At 44.9% G+C, this 16,552-nt stretch overlaps 1 protein-coding gene across 1 annotated transcript; it reads right to left on the bottom strand.

Moving 5' to 3' along the window:
• Positions 1-1,357: 1,357 nt before the first annotated feature.
• LOC306778808 (somatomedin-B and thrombospondin type-1 domain-containing protein) lies at positions 1,358-15,226 on the bottom strand. The gene is made up of 5 exons (XM_079270485.1): positions 14,851-15,226; positions 5,925-6,110; positions 5,487-5,577; positions 3,113-3,271; positions 1,358-2,545 (listed from the first exon to the last, which is right to left on the bottom strand). Exons 1-5 carry the CDS (start codon positions 15,101-15,103, stop codon positions 2,440-2,442), a joined length of 795 nt encoding a protein of 264 aa, XP_079126611.1. The 5' UTR covers positions 15,104-15,226; the 3' UTR covers positions 1,358-2,439.
• Positions 15,227-16,552: the final 1,326 nt, after the last annotated feature.

The following is a 16,552-nucleotide window of genomic DNA, read 5'->3' as shown; positions in this document are numbered from 1 at the left end:
GGGTGGTGGTGCTGGGCGGGAGGGCTTTAAACAGCTGTCTTGTCAAAAGCAAACAGTGGCCGCGCTGTGACAAAGGCCCGTCGGTGCTGGAATGCCCCCCTTTTCACCGGGCGTAATCCCAGAACACACTGCTGTCGGAGCCCATCAGGCACCCGGGCCAGAGACGGGGCCTTCCTGCCCTTTGGAAAGCGGAGTTAGCAGCCAGAGGCGAGGCAGCTAGGGCAGAGGGAGGGGGGGAGGCGTACTGGTCAGGCTGACGGCACTCTATTGCCACTGTTGTAGTAAAATAAAAGAAAGAGTTGTGCTGACTGAGGGGATCTGGGAAGGGGGAGGAGGGAGGGAGGAGTGCAGAGAAAGGGTGAGGAGGAGGGGGTTTAGTCAAGGTTCAAGTGCCTCGGAGATGGATCAAAGTAGCAGGAGTCTTTCTCAAAGGAGTAACTCTGGAAGTGTTGATTTGTTGGCTCTTTTTTATGCTCATGTTTCAATCAAAGAAGCTGCGCATTTGAAAAAAAAAAGATGTGAAACATGTAACATTTAGATCCTCAAATGTGTCCATTGTGCTTTACCTCACTGTTCCTCGGCTGAGTCTCCTGCTGTGACCTACTGTACAGTGAATGGCCTGACCAATAAGCCATAACAGGGATGCATTAGTGTGTTTTGCACAAGGCTGGGATATAGAAAAAATAAATAAAAGGTTCTAATATTGTGGAGCAAGGGCCTTATGAACATCTCTCAGGGTCAGAGTCAAGGTTTAGACACCACCTCTCCCTCCATGTTTAGTTAACTAGCCCACATATCACATTCAGGAGGAGGACAAACTGGCTTTTTCAAATTGGGCATCTTCTTTTCTGTCCGAAGCTGCTGCGAAAAACAGATGTATTTCCACATTATGTAAGTTGTCCTGTGTCTCGTGTTTAGAATGTTCGGCATTTACACATCACATAAGCAAACCCCCAAATTGTAGGAGAGTGTGGCTCAAAAAAAAACTTCAAACGTAATTATACACATTAGTTGTCATTGTGCCCGTCGTTATCCCGTTTACACCACGGGGCGAAAAAACGTGAAGAATGCAGCAAGAAAGTATCTGGATGGGTACGCGTTGCATCTTCATGGCACTTCTTCTGACTGAAGTGCTGCATGTAAACATTTGGTCAAACGGAGGGATATACTTAAGCAGGGCTGGGCCCCTGGTAGTAATTGCAGAGGAGAGGGGTCAGAAATGCTAATGTTGGTCTGTGGGACATGCGGTGATGCAATAATAAATATGCATGTTAGAAAATATGACAAGGTTGAGGGGGGGGAGGAGAAGAAATGACAGTATAGTAGTTTATTTTTTCACTTATGGACAGTGTACAGAGTATGCTGTGCTGCACTAATAACATCACCTGTTATTATAATAAATAAACACACAAACACAGAGACATAGAGAGAGAGAGAGAAGCCCTTTTTACTGGGACCAGACGTGTCCTCTTCTTAAATCAGAAAGTGCCTGTTGACTGACTCCTGTTTTTTTTTTGTTAAAGAAAACACAGAGTCCGTAGAGGGCAGAGAAGGAAAGAAAAGAAGTGCAGATCATGTTAACGAACACAGTGGGAGTAGCATGGCTGTATGTGGGTATCGTTCTATCGGATGGCTCTTGTGTGACGGTGATAGGATTTCTGAGCAGGGAGCAAGAGAAAGAGAAAACTTCTTTTCAGTTTTGGACACAGGACAGAGAGAGCCATGGTGAAATCCTCCTAAATGGACGCCATGAGTCCCTTTAAGTGAGTAAAATAAACCATCAGAGGAGGCTTGTGCGAGGGAGTAGAAGACGTTTGATCGGGGAGACAAGCACCTGAGAAGAATCAATACCTGATATTCAACTTGACTTGCTGGTAGAAATGTTTTGATGACGGAAAAAGACGGGACAACACTGTAAAAACACAGATATATTGACTCAAGTGATTGGGTAGAATTTGGATGAACCAGTCTCAGTGTCTCCAGCCCTCGGAGCCATTTAAGGGGCCCCTGGCCGAGGGCCTCAACTGCCGTTTGGTGTTGTTTGACTGTTGGATACAATTAAGTGTGGCTATATAGGTACATATACATAAGACATAAACGCTCAAAGGTAGAAAATGTATAAAGCAAAATAATATATTCATATATTTATACATTATGCATTCACAAATGCACTTGCATTGATGGAGGTAGATAGCAGAGATTCAGAGGTAAAAAAAAAAAAAAAGGTACATAGATGCTGTTGTGCTTTGGAGGAGGATAAGTACACAACGTGGCCGTAAAAGTTAAATGAGAGAATTTTGCGGTGTGCTTAGTTAATAATGTGTACAGTAAAGGTGAGAGGAAGGGGTTGTGTGGGGGTGGAGGCGAGGGGGGGGGGGGGGGGTCAGGCTTGGTCGTCCCCTGCGTGCGCGTGGATGTCCGGCGGTTTTGTGTGTCGGCTCACACGAAGAGCACAGAGTAGGGGGGACACTGGCAGCCCTCGGAGGACGACTCTCGCACCCAGGAGCCGTGACAGCCCGGCACCGCCGCCGCCGCCCAGAACGTTCTGGGAAGAGCGAGAGAGACCATTTAGATGATTTCTTTTTCCATTATTATGACTAATGGATGCTTTTTATGAGTGCACACTTCTCCAATGTATGTTGAAGGAAATGATTACTTCATTAATGACCAGCTACTCCGGTTTGACAATCCTTCACAGATTGATGCCCTGTCGAACTAATACGCTGTTACTAACTGCACAACTAACAAAGGAATACGATTTTTTCATCATATTTTAGTCCACATTAACTAAGTCCATATTCATATGTTCGGCTACAGAGTACAAAGTGTCACACCATCTGTGTTAAGGAAGTTTGCCTTTCAGATCCCATAGATGTGTGTCTGTGAGCTCATCATTCAACATGCTGAACCTTTAACTGCATTCAAAGACATACATTCGTTAGTTCCCTTTTGGTGCCTTGCTCATGGGCATGTTCGCCTCCTGGTTTTCTCCAGCCAGTCTGCAGATGGCTGCGCTCCATTAAAAGCTATACCCTGCACTAAAGTGAAAAACTGCTGAGACGCGTGATGGTTGAACCTGTCTTTAGTTATTCCGTGGGGGCGTTGGGTTTACCTGGTGCTCTCCAGGCCGTCGCCTCCACAGCGGTCGGACTTTGACATGGCGTCGCTCTGACACTCGGCACAGACCAGCCTCTCTCTCACCAGCTGAGCGCTCCACAGTTTGAGTTTGCACACCGCGCTGGCCTGTTTCACCCGCAGGTACACACAGTAGCTGCAAGCAGAGCGAAGAGAGAGAGGGCGGGGACAGGAAAAGTGTCAAAAATCATTTGCAGCCAATTTTATCTGGTAAAAAAAAAAAATGTAAATACTGGGGTCATAGGGTCAAATCACACATTTCTGGGCTCAGAAACGGAGAACAGAGCAGGTGCTGCTAACGGAGCTCTGTAGCCAAGAAGCTAAACATTTGATATTCTTTGGATTGAGTTTTAGGGAGTTCACTTTAGGACTTCACAAAACAAAATAGGATAATAGGAAACATCCAGATGAAGACACCAGCCAGGTTTGAAAACTTTTAAAACTTCCCAACCCTTGAAGTAGTTCAAGAGTAAAAAAAAACAACCCAAAGGCATCTGGATTGCTGAAAGCCAAGCGGTGACCCCGACCCAGAAAGCTGTGCTCGATCACAACGGCAGCCAGACGAAAGAGAAAATCGAAACTTCACGATAAGAGATGTGTAACATTTTGAAGGTGACCCAGCGGTGTCACTGTCACCTAGTGTGGTGTCAACATAGCTTACTGGGATCTCTGCTCGTCACTTTGAACTGTAGGGCACTATTTATTTCGTCTCCGATTCAGTCAGCTGTGGCAAAACAACCATCTCCAGTGGGGTGGTTTGTTAAAAGTGTTTTTTTTTAATTATTTCTCAGAGTGAGTCTTGACTTTGTCCGACAGTAACACTGGAAAGTGTCTTCTTTCAATTTTAAAGCTCTTGCAACAATATTATTTAGGTGCAATTTGATGCTTTGCAACTAGGCAAACACAACTAGAGCAGAAATACATCGATAGAAAAGTAAGAAAATTAACAATAAATGCTTGATAGATTCCATCAGCAATTTTCATTAGTATATATACCTTTGGGATTATTTTAAAATGAGGCTGAATTGACACTTATGAGGGGATTTTTCCCTCCCGGCTTCAACTTGTTTGTGCTGCAGAACCTCATACCACTAAAATACTCTCCTAAAAAAAACAGCACAACACCTTTATGTCTTAACCCCTGAACGATTTGAACACGGCGCGTTAAAGCGTCTGAACACCCGCGCAGGTGTTTTCAGTTATTCTGGTTGATTAAACCTTGGCTCGGGCTGAGAAGTTATTGACAAATCTACCAATGAGAGTGACAGAGGTGTGATATGTCCCGCCCCCTAACAGGTGCAAGAAAGCTCACATGGGCACATGGGAAGATGTCAGCCCCCCCCCCCCCCCCCCACACACACACACAGTCCTGAGAAGAGGTCTAGTCATCCAGGTGAAATGGAAAACACCTGCATGGGTGTTCAGAGGATTTAAAGTCACAACTACATAACCGCCTTTTTGAAACTTACACATCATCGGTTGTTCATCAAGACAACTAGCGATCTTCATTTCTTGTCATCTTAACCCCTCGGTCCCTGGGTCACCCGGGGGCCTATCAGCGGGCACCAGATGTCTGTGTGAAATCCCCTCTAATTCTGTGTCACGCACAGCAACGTTTATGAGTAATGCGCTTCCAATCCCCCCCGATGCTTTGTATTTCAGTCAAAACAAAGGTATCCGATGTCTATTTTAATCAGTGTGAAAGGCTGGAAAACCAGCAGTGATTTTGTTCCCTACACGGTCTCTTGATTGTTCCAGCTACAAAAAAAGACTACATCTGCATTCAGCTCTGATCAAAGACACGTGGGGGGGGGGGGGGGGGGGGTGGGGGGCTCTCACATGGATCACGGCGGCCCTATCAGCGAAAGGTCAGCTTGTGATGTGACTATTCACATATTCACAGTCAAAGCAATTTCAAGGCTCCGCGGGCTAAGGCAGCCTTGGACTTGGTCTGCGTTCTCCAATCTTTCTTAGCACAAAGTTGATCCTCAAGTGACCTTTAAAACTCAGTCAAAACAGAGGTAACAGAACATGATATGAACCTGAAGTTAAAAAGAGGTCTTGAAGCTGGAACAGAAGAGATTTAATGCCAATAAAATGATTGCTGGCAGAAAAGCCGCATATTGCTGGTTGTACTTATAGTCATGAGTAGGAGTTGTGCTTTCAAAGATATGCTTTTGAAATATTGATATTGATTGCATTTTGGAAAAGGAGCTCTTCGGTTGCTGTAAATCTTAATCTCTGCACAGCTTCAATCTAAGCTCCACCCATTTCAGCTGTAATTACCCCCTCCCTCAGTCAGTATAGCAGTCTGTGTGTGTTTGCTTGCAGTCTGATAATGAAGGCCTTACCTGGCCTTCTCCTCCTTCATCAGCATGTGTGGTCGCCTCCAAGGGTCCTTGAAGTTCCTCTTAAAAGAATCCGGCAGGATCTTTGCCACCTCTGCAGGTTAGGGTGGACACCATAAAATAGATTACAGAAAGGTCAGAGGAAGTATAAACACATCCCGCATTTCTCATCCCGTCATTTCCATGAATAGAAATGACTGGTTGTATCAAATGACTCAAAGTGTTGGTGTTGCTGGTGTTTTATTACTGGGAACTGGATGATTCAACAGCAAGGAGCTTAACAGAGATGATGCAGCTGGAGATGTTAATGTTAACAAGATGGTACCGCAGAGAACACTGAGACACCAAATGTATTATGTAACAGAGTTCAGAGCAGGAGTGCCTGCGTAGGTGCAAGCGTAAACGAACGCACGCAGGGAGTGGAAAAGGTCAGGGTCTGACCTTTCGCGATGCTGCATATGGCGTTGTTCCCGAAGCATCCCCGGCGCTGTTTGAGGTCCGGACAGGGCGTGCCTCCATTCCTAGGGGGGACGGACACTTGGCGACTCCTCTCCGTGCTGCCAACTCCGCACGGGGACGTGCACGACGACCAGGGGCCCCACGATCCCACCACGCAGTCAATGGCTGCTGGGGGAAGCAGGGGGACAGAGAGAGATCAGCTGAGGGTTTTACAGACACGTCAGAAGAAAAATGCGCTGGGGGGGGGGGGCAGAAAATTAAGGGTGCACCAATCTGACTTTTCACATTTCGATACCAATAGTGATACATAGGTTTCAGGTATCGGCTGTTCTGTGCAGTGTTCAATCAATAAGCTGTAAACCTCGCTGTGTGGAATGGACCGGGACGATTCTTTCATGTGTGAGCCAACGCCAGGCTTGACTTAAACACTGCTTTCCAAAATTTGTAAAACTAAATGGAACAAATAAATATACAAATGTTTTGTTATTTATTCGAATAATTGTATTCCAAACCAGATCGGCCTATTGTCACCGATATCAATCAAGCTATTGGATTCAGTTTCAGACCGATATCTGTATCGTTGTATCTCAATAACATTTATTATTCATTAATTAACGAGAAAAATACAATGGAGTTACATACAGAAAAGCTCAAGTGCATTTTGAGAAGGTTTAAGAGAAGATTTAAGAGCATCAGGGTAGAAAATAAAGAAAGATATCTCACCAGCTGTCAACAAAATGGTCTAATTCTGAAAAAATATGAACTGATCTTTATCCCAGAGGTATAGTTGCAAACGTTCCCCTAATCTCTGTTGCCGTGCTCAACCACATGGCTGAGAGTGTGAGCTGCAACACACACACACCTAGATATGGAGTTGCATAATATTGCGGCAAGGCATTTTGTGGGCGGGAAAACGAGTGACCGGGTCATTAGCATCTGCCCCAGACTCAGGAAGTCTGTGACCCGGGGTCACATGTGTGTGGGGCCGTTTAAATGAGGGGCTAATTTTGTATCCTGTCCTCTCTCTGATTTCCCTCTGCCACACATTTAAACACACACACACACACACACACAAACTCAAATGCAGCACACCACATAAACACAGCAGCAGCCACAATCAGGCTTCCCGTTCTGTAGGCCGATTTAGCCAATTACATCGGGCTAAGAGGAAGCTGTATTAGTTAGATGGCTGCACTGATCAAAGCCCAGAGTCTCTAGCGGTAATCAAGCTTCGTCCAGTGCAGACATTTAATAGCGGCAGACATTTAACAGCCTTGTTTTTAGGGGAGGAAGTGCCCACTCCATAAACACAAAAAAAACAACGCACAAATGAATATGAAGATAGAACTCTTTATTCAAAAAGCCTGATGTTGGAGCAGAGCTTTTGATTCTTATATTTTCTTAATTGTAGACAGTACAAATACAATGAGAGCAGGTGCACACAGCTTGGAGCGCTTAGATGTTCATGGTGAAATTATACGGAGGGAGTTGATAAATATACCATAACTGAATATAATCCTCCTTCGCCGTTTAATTTAGTTTACTCTTTCTTTATAACATCCCTCTCTTTCTCCTGTTCACACACACACACACACACACACACACCATGCAGCACAATGCTGCAAGTGAATAAGTACGTGTGTGTGTGTGTGTGAACAAGAGAAATAGAGAAAAAGTGAGAGAGAGAGAGAGAGAGCTTTCAAAGTGCCGCCTGTTCGATTCATTCCCATGGTCCCGTTGGAGTTTTGGGGAGGGGGGGCTGTTTCAGTGACACAGCCGATCCACAAAGCCACTGAGGAATCTCTGCATTCCTGCACATTAGTGCTGCCCTCGCCTTTCCCAGATCATCACACACACACACACACACACACACACCAAACACACACACACATCGAAAACAATTTCTGGCAGAAAAAAAACCACCCGCTCGGGCTCATTCCACCCTCAGTCATCACACACAGACACACACGTATCAGCTTCTGTTGCCTCCTCCGCCTCTTCTTATCCCCACTCCTCGCCTTTCCTTCCCTCGTCCGCTTCCTGTGACGTTCACACGGGGGCAGTTTCGATGACGCTATTTTGTCTTTCTCATAGTGGGAAAAAAATACACGAGCAAGCAGGTCAGGGGGTGGGGTGCAATGAAACCTGTAGGTTCAACAAGTTCCCGCACCCGAGGGGGAAACTATTACCACCTTTGATCGAAACACCACACACACACACACCAACAGGACTGAGGCCCTGTCTGAAAGTCTCAGACCTGTTGGCCTCGAGCCACCAGAGGTCAGAAGGCAATTACCAAACCGTGGTGGTCCCCCGGCTCTGTTTCTGGTACCACCAGTGTGACAGTCCTACCACCCACACGATAACCCTGCTGACAGCCTGACACAGCCTGACCCACAGAGCTCACAGACACTGTTGACCCCCCCCCCCCCGTCCCAGTCCCCCATTGTTGATGAGAAAGTCCCCTCTCAGAAAGCACGCCACCACCTTCTGACCTCTGACCTCACAGTAAAGGAAACAAATGGCACTCGTTGTCAGCATGTTTGGCTTTTGTCTTTACGATCAGCTGGTAAGTTTTTACAGAGTGTTTTCAAGTACTTTAAAGTAAGTTTCCCCTCAAAGGAGGCGTGTTTTATCCGCCACTGACACCAGATCTGTATTCTTTCATCTTCTGGAGCACAAGGTCCATTTTATACAGTGACCTTTGACACACTAAAAAACTGATACTAGCTACAGAATCTACTGAACTTTAATGCCAAAAAATAGCTATTTAACTTTGGAAATTCTTATTGATTTAGGCTCAGTTTGAAAAATACGATTAGGTTTATAAATTAGGTTTTAGCAACAATTTAATCAAATATGATCAAACCACATTGACGTTCTGATGAAGCTTCTTGAGTGTAAAACTCTTAATGAATGCTAATTAAAGGGGCATCTTCACTGATTTTAAACAACAAAGTCTGTTTACAGGTCTTTACACTTTTAGACATTAAAGCCTTAAATAGGATGGTTTAACACAGCTATATTAAAATATGATGAGATAAATATGGGTTAATGGCAGGATGGCTTTTTCTTCCCCTGGCAGTTAGCATAGCTTCAAACAAATGCCAATTAAACGAACCAAACCACTCAATGTGTAACCAACATCAGCACTTTTATCTCCTCACTTGTCAGCCAATCTCCAGTCACACTCGTGACAGTGAGATAATGTCCGATCGACATTCCTTCGCTTTCTCTTTCACTCTCCCTTAAGTCTGCTTCCATTTTAAGGGTTTCAATAACAAAAGACTTATCAGACCCGCCCGCCCCAATTTGCTTTATCTTCACCTCCCTTGACCACTTTGTCCCGCGCTCGCCCCTTGTTCTTTCTCCCCCATCTGCCTCCTTTATTTTTGGTCCCTTTTTATTTTCACCCTCCCACCCCTTGTCCTCTTCCTCAAACTCCTCTCTGATGGGACCCAGATGTCCAGCTGCTCCAGAGGACCACAACGCCCACCAAAGCTCCCTCCGCACGTATACAGAGCTGGGCCTCGGCCCCATCAGACAAGCCTTACAACGTTCGGCAAAACAAGGGAGAAGCCTGTTAATAGGGGAGAGGGACACGGGACTGAGCCCTAATAACGGGTTAGCACATAAATGTTTCCTGTAGACACCTTGAAGAGAGCAGCCAAGCAAAGCAACTAATTTAAAGGAGTCGTTACAAACACAGCTGAGACAGATTTTCAGTTTGAGAATTGCACAACCTAAAGAAGTATTCGCCAAGCATGGCCTCCCAACACTTTGTTATAAGAATGATAAGAACTAAAGGCCTGCATAGTACACAGACAGAAGAATTCACAATTCACAATGCCGACTCTACTTCTTAACAACTATGAAACAAAAGAAACCAAAAAAAACAAACAAATGAGACAGAAAATGTGCTAACGCTAGCATGCTATTAGCTCACCGTAACAATACTAACCCACTGTTGCTAATGTAGCGTTCACATATTTAGTTTGCCATGTTAGCGTGCTAACATTTGCCAATTAAGATACACGGGGTTGACCTGATGAAACCAGAGGAAAAGATCACCAACGTTATCGCAATTCATGATGCGAAGAACATGAATGTGTGTACCAACTTTCATGTTAATCCATCTAATAGTTGCTGACAAACCAATTTCATTCCTAAACCAGAAACGTCAACCTCACGGTAGCTTTTAGAGGACAATGTCAGGGGGCATCACCAAAGTCAGTGGATTCATCCTCTGGGGAGCACAAATTGTACATCGCAATTCATCTAATAGTTGCTGGGAAGTTTCAGTGAAGTTATTGGATTGACAGACCAACATTATCACTCATACAGCGGCATGGCTAAAAATGTATTGGTATCTAAAAGGGTTGGTTCGCCTAAAATAAAACACTTTCTTATGAATCACTATCTTGCCATGCAATTCGTCTTGGTTTAATTTGTCCATGATTTTGCGATATCCATCTTTTCTGACACAGATTGAATTTATTTGAAAAAAAAAAATACATTCAAATGTCCTTGTGATAAGTTTTATTTGCAACTACTTACTACTGAAGTAATAGTTCCTGTATGAAAACTGTTAACACCCTCCAAGTTTGAAATGGAATACATTATTTGTGTGTTCTAGTCAAGGTTAACACCAGATGAAGAGCGTCAAATTAACAACCTGGTGAATCTAGCATGGTGCGTGCAGCACGCGAATACCAGGAGAAACTGGGCGGCCAACAGCTGCCGCGTTTCAGCCAAGCCGGGGGAAATCATCCACCACTCTAGAGGTTACAGAAAGAACGGGAGGGGGGAAGCAAGGGAAGTAAAAATAGGGAGTGAACGTCGTTGGAGAGATGCAAACATTGTGGCACAACAGCGCACCATGGAGAGGAAGAGAAGCAGAGCTGCCTGAAGGAAAGAGAGAGATGAAGGATGAGCAGACCTCTGGTGTATGTGAGGCAGAGGCTACAATACGTCTTCCTGCTGAAGTGAGAGCTACCAGGCGCCACAGAAGGAGAGGAGAGGAGCTGCCCCTTCCAACCTCCCGTGGGCCAGTTTCCTCTCCCGAGTATGTGAAGAGGAATGAGCAATTAGAGACTCACCGTAGGGCTGACACAGAAATAATGTACTCCTAGTAGACAACTCCCACCTTGGATTTCAAGTTTCTGTAAACAACCCGTATAGCTCCCTATAATAATCAAATAGAAAGGAGAGGAAAGTCTCATATGCCTTACTGAAGAGGCAACATTGAACTCTGCTGTAGAATCCTCCATCAGCGCAGAAATACACATCTTCTCCGCCTCTTCTCCGGCTCTCCATTGATGCATTCCTCCCTATATTTGTCAAATAACGAAACCAAAGATGGATGCTCCTCATTGCTTATGAGACATTTCAATTTCTGCTTTTGTCAATTTATTTGCAGGAGTGAGAAAAGTGCACAAACGTATAGCTTCGCAGAGTCAGCCCAAGATTACTTGTGAGCGTAGTGCTGCGAAGAACTACCAAATTATGCGGAGTGATTCACCTCCTCAACCTCAATAGGAAATTAAAGGGGACATATCATGCTAATTTTCAGGTTTATATTTATATTTTAGGTGTCTACTAGAACATCTTTACATGCTTTCATGTTCAGAAAACACATTTGTTTTCTCATACTGTCCATCTGAATATACCTGTATTCACTCTCTGTGTGAAACGCTCCGTTTTTTGTGCCTGTCTCTTTAAGCCCTCCTCCCGAAAAACAGCCTAGTCTGCTCGGATTGGCAGGTGAGTGAGGACAGTTTGTGGGTTGGTAGTATAGACCAGTGGTTCTCAACTGGTCCGGCTGCGGGACCCACCATCACCCCTTAATGACAAGCCGGGACCCACTATCCCACTATCTATATTCAAGACGTCTAGTAGTAGTAACGTCTCTGTGTAGTAAACAACTGTCAAATCAAATAAAGAAAGTACACATCAATTATATTTTAACAAATATTATTCTCATTTTTCAAATTTAACTGGATGGATTAGAAATACATGAAAACATGTTCTTCTCATTTCAAGTAAAATAACGGCTGGATTAAAAAATAAATTACGTAATGAAATTCAATTTAGAAAAAATATTTTCACTGAATTACGCTGCAGCTTTAAACTCAGTCCATTCAGGGTGAAGTGAAAAATCCACAATATTATATTTTTCTCATCTTCCAAAAAGAGAAATTTGTGTTTGAATAATTCACATCTATGAGTCTGTCCAGTCTAATGACTCTGGTCTCTCTGGACATTTCTCTCTTTTGGAGATCGTCCTATGATTTGACTTTCACAATTCACACTTCAACAGTCCTGCTCTGCTCTCTATGTCCTCGTCTCTCCCGTGTGTCACGGTGTGTGTACATCTCACTCAAGTCAGGAAACTTGTCAGAATACTCATATTTGATTGGCTGAGCTTCATCACGTGATGTGATTCACAACGCATTGGTCTGTGTTTTTCCTGCACCACTGAACAAGTGCCGTAAATGCTGGAATAATTCCGCTGCATAAAAAAAAGCCCTTCAAAATAAAATCACAACTTTTAATTTTTTAATTACATTTTTAATAAATCAAGTGAGAAATAGAGTCATTTTCTCATAGACTTCTATACAATCAAACTTCTTTTTGCAACCCAACGAGTCGCCCCCTGCTGGGCTTTAGGAAAAATGCAAGTTTTAAGACTTACGCAATGGCTTCACTCGTCAGCACCTGAGGTTGCCGCCTGGTTTGTAGACAATCCAGACACCCTAATGTATGTGTAACAAGGACTGTAAAAGTCAGTTTGTTATGATATGTCTCCGTTAAACTAACTTCTAGATCTAAAACTACTATCTTTCTGGTGCGTTGTCCTGCTTAAATATTTTTGTTTGCAGAAATGCCACCATAGTTTTCCAGTTTTAAAACCTGATGAAACCCGGATGAGAACACCCCCGTACTTGTCCCGTTCTGCCAGTCTGGTGTAGAAACACATCGCACTTGCCAGACCACAAGGGCAATGTGGAGGGAGGATTTTGTTTTTCCTTAAAACATTCCACAACGCTCTTAAGTTCACGGGAACATTCTCCACACTGTTTACAACCAACACAAATTCCTGCCAGATACTTCATCTGAATGACACCTCTGCAGAGAACCCTATCAACTCTTAAGAGCTGTAAGTGTTTGTGTCCAAGTGCTGTAAACAGTCCGCCAGATTTTGCCCTGTCTCTCCTCTTAAGTCACCCACTCCACGCTCTTTGCACGGCTACAGCTGACACAGCTAAATTACAGACTGTGACAGACAGTACACAGACAGACTCCTTGATGCGTTGCAGGGCTGCGTGGATCAGGATCAGATAAAGTCCGGAGCGTGTCTGGGGGGTGAGGGCGATTCGAGATGGAACGGAGCCAAGCCACATGATTGCGTGCAGTGTTTATGCTGGTGGGATGCTCTCGAGTTGCAGAGGGGGAGGAAGTCAAGGTGCTTTTCGCAGCATCACCTTGTGCTCACTGATCCACGCAGCACTTTATGTCATGGCCAAGTTGACATCGATTTCATGTTCAGATTCGAACAAATGGAAGGCTGCAACAGTATAACATACGATTTGAATTACAGATGTCCCGTTCAGGGACCACATTCATCCAGGAAACGTCCAACCTGTAACACACCACACTGTCACATCAGGATTGACCTGTCAGAGGGACACACGAAGTCCAAGGGGATAATATATAAAAAAGGTCCTCACCGTGAGTGTACCGATTAGCTGACCGCGGAGACGCTGCTGTTGAACTGTTTTACACTTCAACACCGACCTGAGGTGCTTTTTTCCTGCGCTTATTCTGTTTAAATTGCTGCTTGTCTCAAGCAACTCCCAACACTCAAGTCAAGTTAGATTAATTTGATCTATAATCATATCACATAAAAGGGCTTTTTTCCGAAATTAAGGAATTCTCAAATTGTCCAAAATAGCATTAATACTAATTAGGTAAAGCTCTAGAAGGCCAGTTGTATTGTAAAGTACACAAGTATTTAAGTCATCTTAATAAAATGTATTTTCTCTTTGAAAATAATCTTAGTATACTTTGCTGCTGTTCGACGGGGATCCAGCAGGTGGCTGTCGTCTTTGCAGTAGATAGCGGGGTCTAATATAATAAGTGCGTCACAGCACTTTTGCGCCCACTTTCTTAAGCGACTGGATGAGGCATTCACATCACAGCACAGGTACAGCACTCAAACAAAAGGGCCCCACTATGTTTACACTGCGCGTGCCTAAATCTGAGGGATCTTTCAGTCGCAGCACCGAACTCAGGTGCTCGTATCCCGCTCCTCGTAAACTCGAGCTGTTCCAACATATACAGCGAGAGCTGAAAGAGCGTTTCCTCTCTGTCACATCTCATACACTCGCTCTGCTGTGATCCTGACCATCTTGGGCAGTCTGTTCCAAAAGTGCCCATTTCCTTAATTTGTCTATATATAGCAGCGGGGGTGATGAGAGGAAAGAGGATTCTGTGAATGATCAGCCTCGCTCTCGCGACTCCAATTGCGGCCGATTCCCTCTGTATAGCGCTGATTTGTGACTTTGCTGCGATCACTCACGCCACTTCCCCAAATTGACGGCTTTATGGGGCCAAGGGGGTCAACCCCATACATTTAAAAACACACACACGCAACCTGCTGTGGAAAAAACCCACCACAAAGAGCAAACATCACTTGAAACAAACAGCCATAATCGGCGCACTGGAGGCAGACAGCTATGTGTAGTATGTCTCACTGTCTCCATGTCACCTCAACGTCAGCCGTCTCGTGGCTCAAATATGGTCAACAAAGGCGTCACAGATCTGCGCAGTGTGAATCCCCCCCCCCCCCCCCCCCCCAAACTTCAAAAAAGCGCATCAACAGATAGCCTACGGGACGGCAACTCACCAGATATTTGGCACACGCGCTGGTAGTCCTCACAGCAGTCTCCGGTTTTCTGACAGTAGGTATCGCAGTAGCACGCCGTCTTCCTCTTGCTGTACTCGAGGCATTCGTTGTTCCGGCCGGTGCAGCAGTTGGGGCTCTCCCTCTCCCCGCAGCCCGCCTCGGCCCGCGGGATGATTCCCCCGCAGAAAAACGCGAGGTATCCGCAAACGACAAACCAACCAAGACGCTCCGGGCTCCATCCAAGCGCTCCCATGACGAAATAACTTGCCCCGGGGGTCCACCACTTGCTCACACGCACGCACACACACACGCGCGCACACACACTGTCCGCTTGGAGCTGAGTTATGTTATAAAGACACTGGTGCTGTTTTCTGAATATAAATCCAAATCCCAGGTAAGTTCTGCATTGACACCTTGACGCGAACAACTGATGCGTAAAAGTGGAGCCAGTGTGCGCACCAGCTCTCCTCTATCCATGTGTTGGACACCGCCCCTTACAGCTGCTGTTGGCGTACAGTCTCTCCCCCCCCCCCCCCCCCTCCCCTCTCTCTGACTAGTTGCTCAATCCGTTGCTCAACAACCGAGTGAGTGATTGCAGAATGTCTTATTATTAACTCGGAGTGTTTTCCGCTCCTGAGACAAGTGACATGCAAATGAAGAAGACGTTCAGTTTTGGGGAAAGCCTCTCAAAATAAACCCCAATAGAGGCATTCACAGTGGCTTACAGCGTTGCACTAAAACTGGAGCCAAAATATTTTATGTGGAATCACAAATTTAAAAACAGCAGCTACACGCGAATGGACAGATACCTGCGGAGAGTTGCCCACGTCAGTTTAGCTTCCAATCAGAAAATCCCGTTCAGCACCACGGACAGCGGCGCTGCCACTTTATGTCGAAATCAGTAAATAGAAGAGAGAAGTTTACATGAAAGTAAGAGTCAATCAGCACAGTGGTCCTTTTTTGAGCTGCATCAAAAAGAAAAAAGAAAAAAAGATCCTCCACTCATCCCGCAGGACGAAGAGCATCCACCCTTTGGAGAGGAAGACTGGAGAACAATACCATTACTTACCCTTCGGAGTGAATGGGGGCTTTCGGGGAGAAACTGAGCAATGGGAGGGAGGGAGGGAGGGAGAGAGGGAGGGGGGCCAAAAGTGCATCAGGACAAGACAGACACAGGACAGTGCTTCAAATCCCTCACTGTTAAAGGAGACATATCACAGGTCAATGGGGAAATATTACATTAAAAGTGCTGTGAATGTGCTGCTGCTAAATATCCACGTTGTGCTTGATGCATTCATCTGTAAGAAGCATCCTGAGGTAGAGGATTAACTTTAAGATAACCAGGCCTGTTGGTTATCTTAAACTTCAACAAATGAGCTCACCGAGCCTCTGAAGTCACAACAGCAACAAGATAACGAGGTGCCACACACACCAGTTGGGTCCCAAACTAAATCGAAGGGGTCATGCAAAGGTTAAAGGGTATTAGAAAGAAACGGTCAATTACAAATATACATTTATCTTATGATTTGGCTTTTTTACTTGTGAAATATGGACATTTTGACTACCTCAGGGCAAAACAATGCTTCAAATGAGGAGAGGGTAAATTGCTTAACTTTGAACTCAGGTCATTATTAAGGCCATAACCTGTGATGTGATGTCACAAGGGGTCACAAGCCAAAAGAGACAGACCAAAACATGTCTT

Source organism: Melanostigma gelatinosum (assembly GCF_949748355.1).
Source record: "Melanostigma gelatinosum genome assembly, chromosome: 6".
NCBI lineage: Eukaryota > Metazoa > Chordata > Actinopteri > Perciformes > Zoarcidae > Melanostigma > Melanostigma gelatinosum.
The sequence above is the reverse complement of the archived record's forward strand: the minus strand, read 5'-3'. Positions and strand labels throughout refer to the sequence as shown.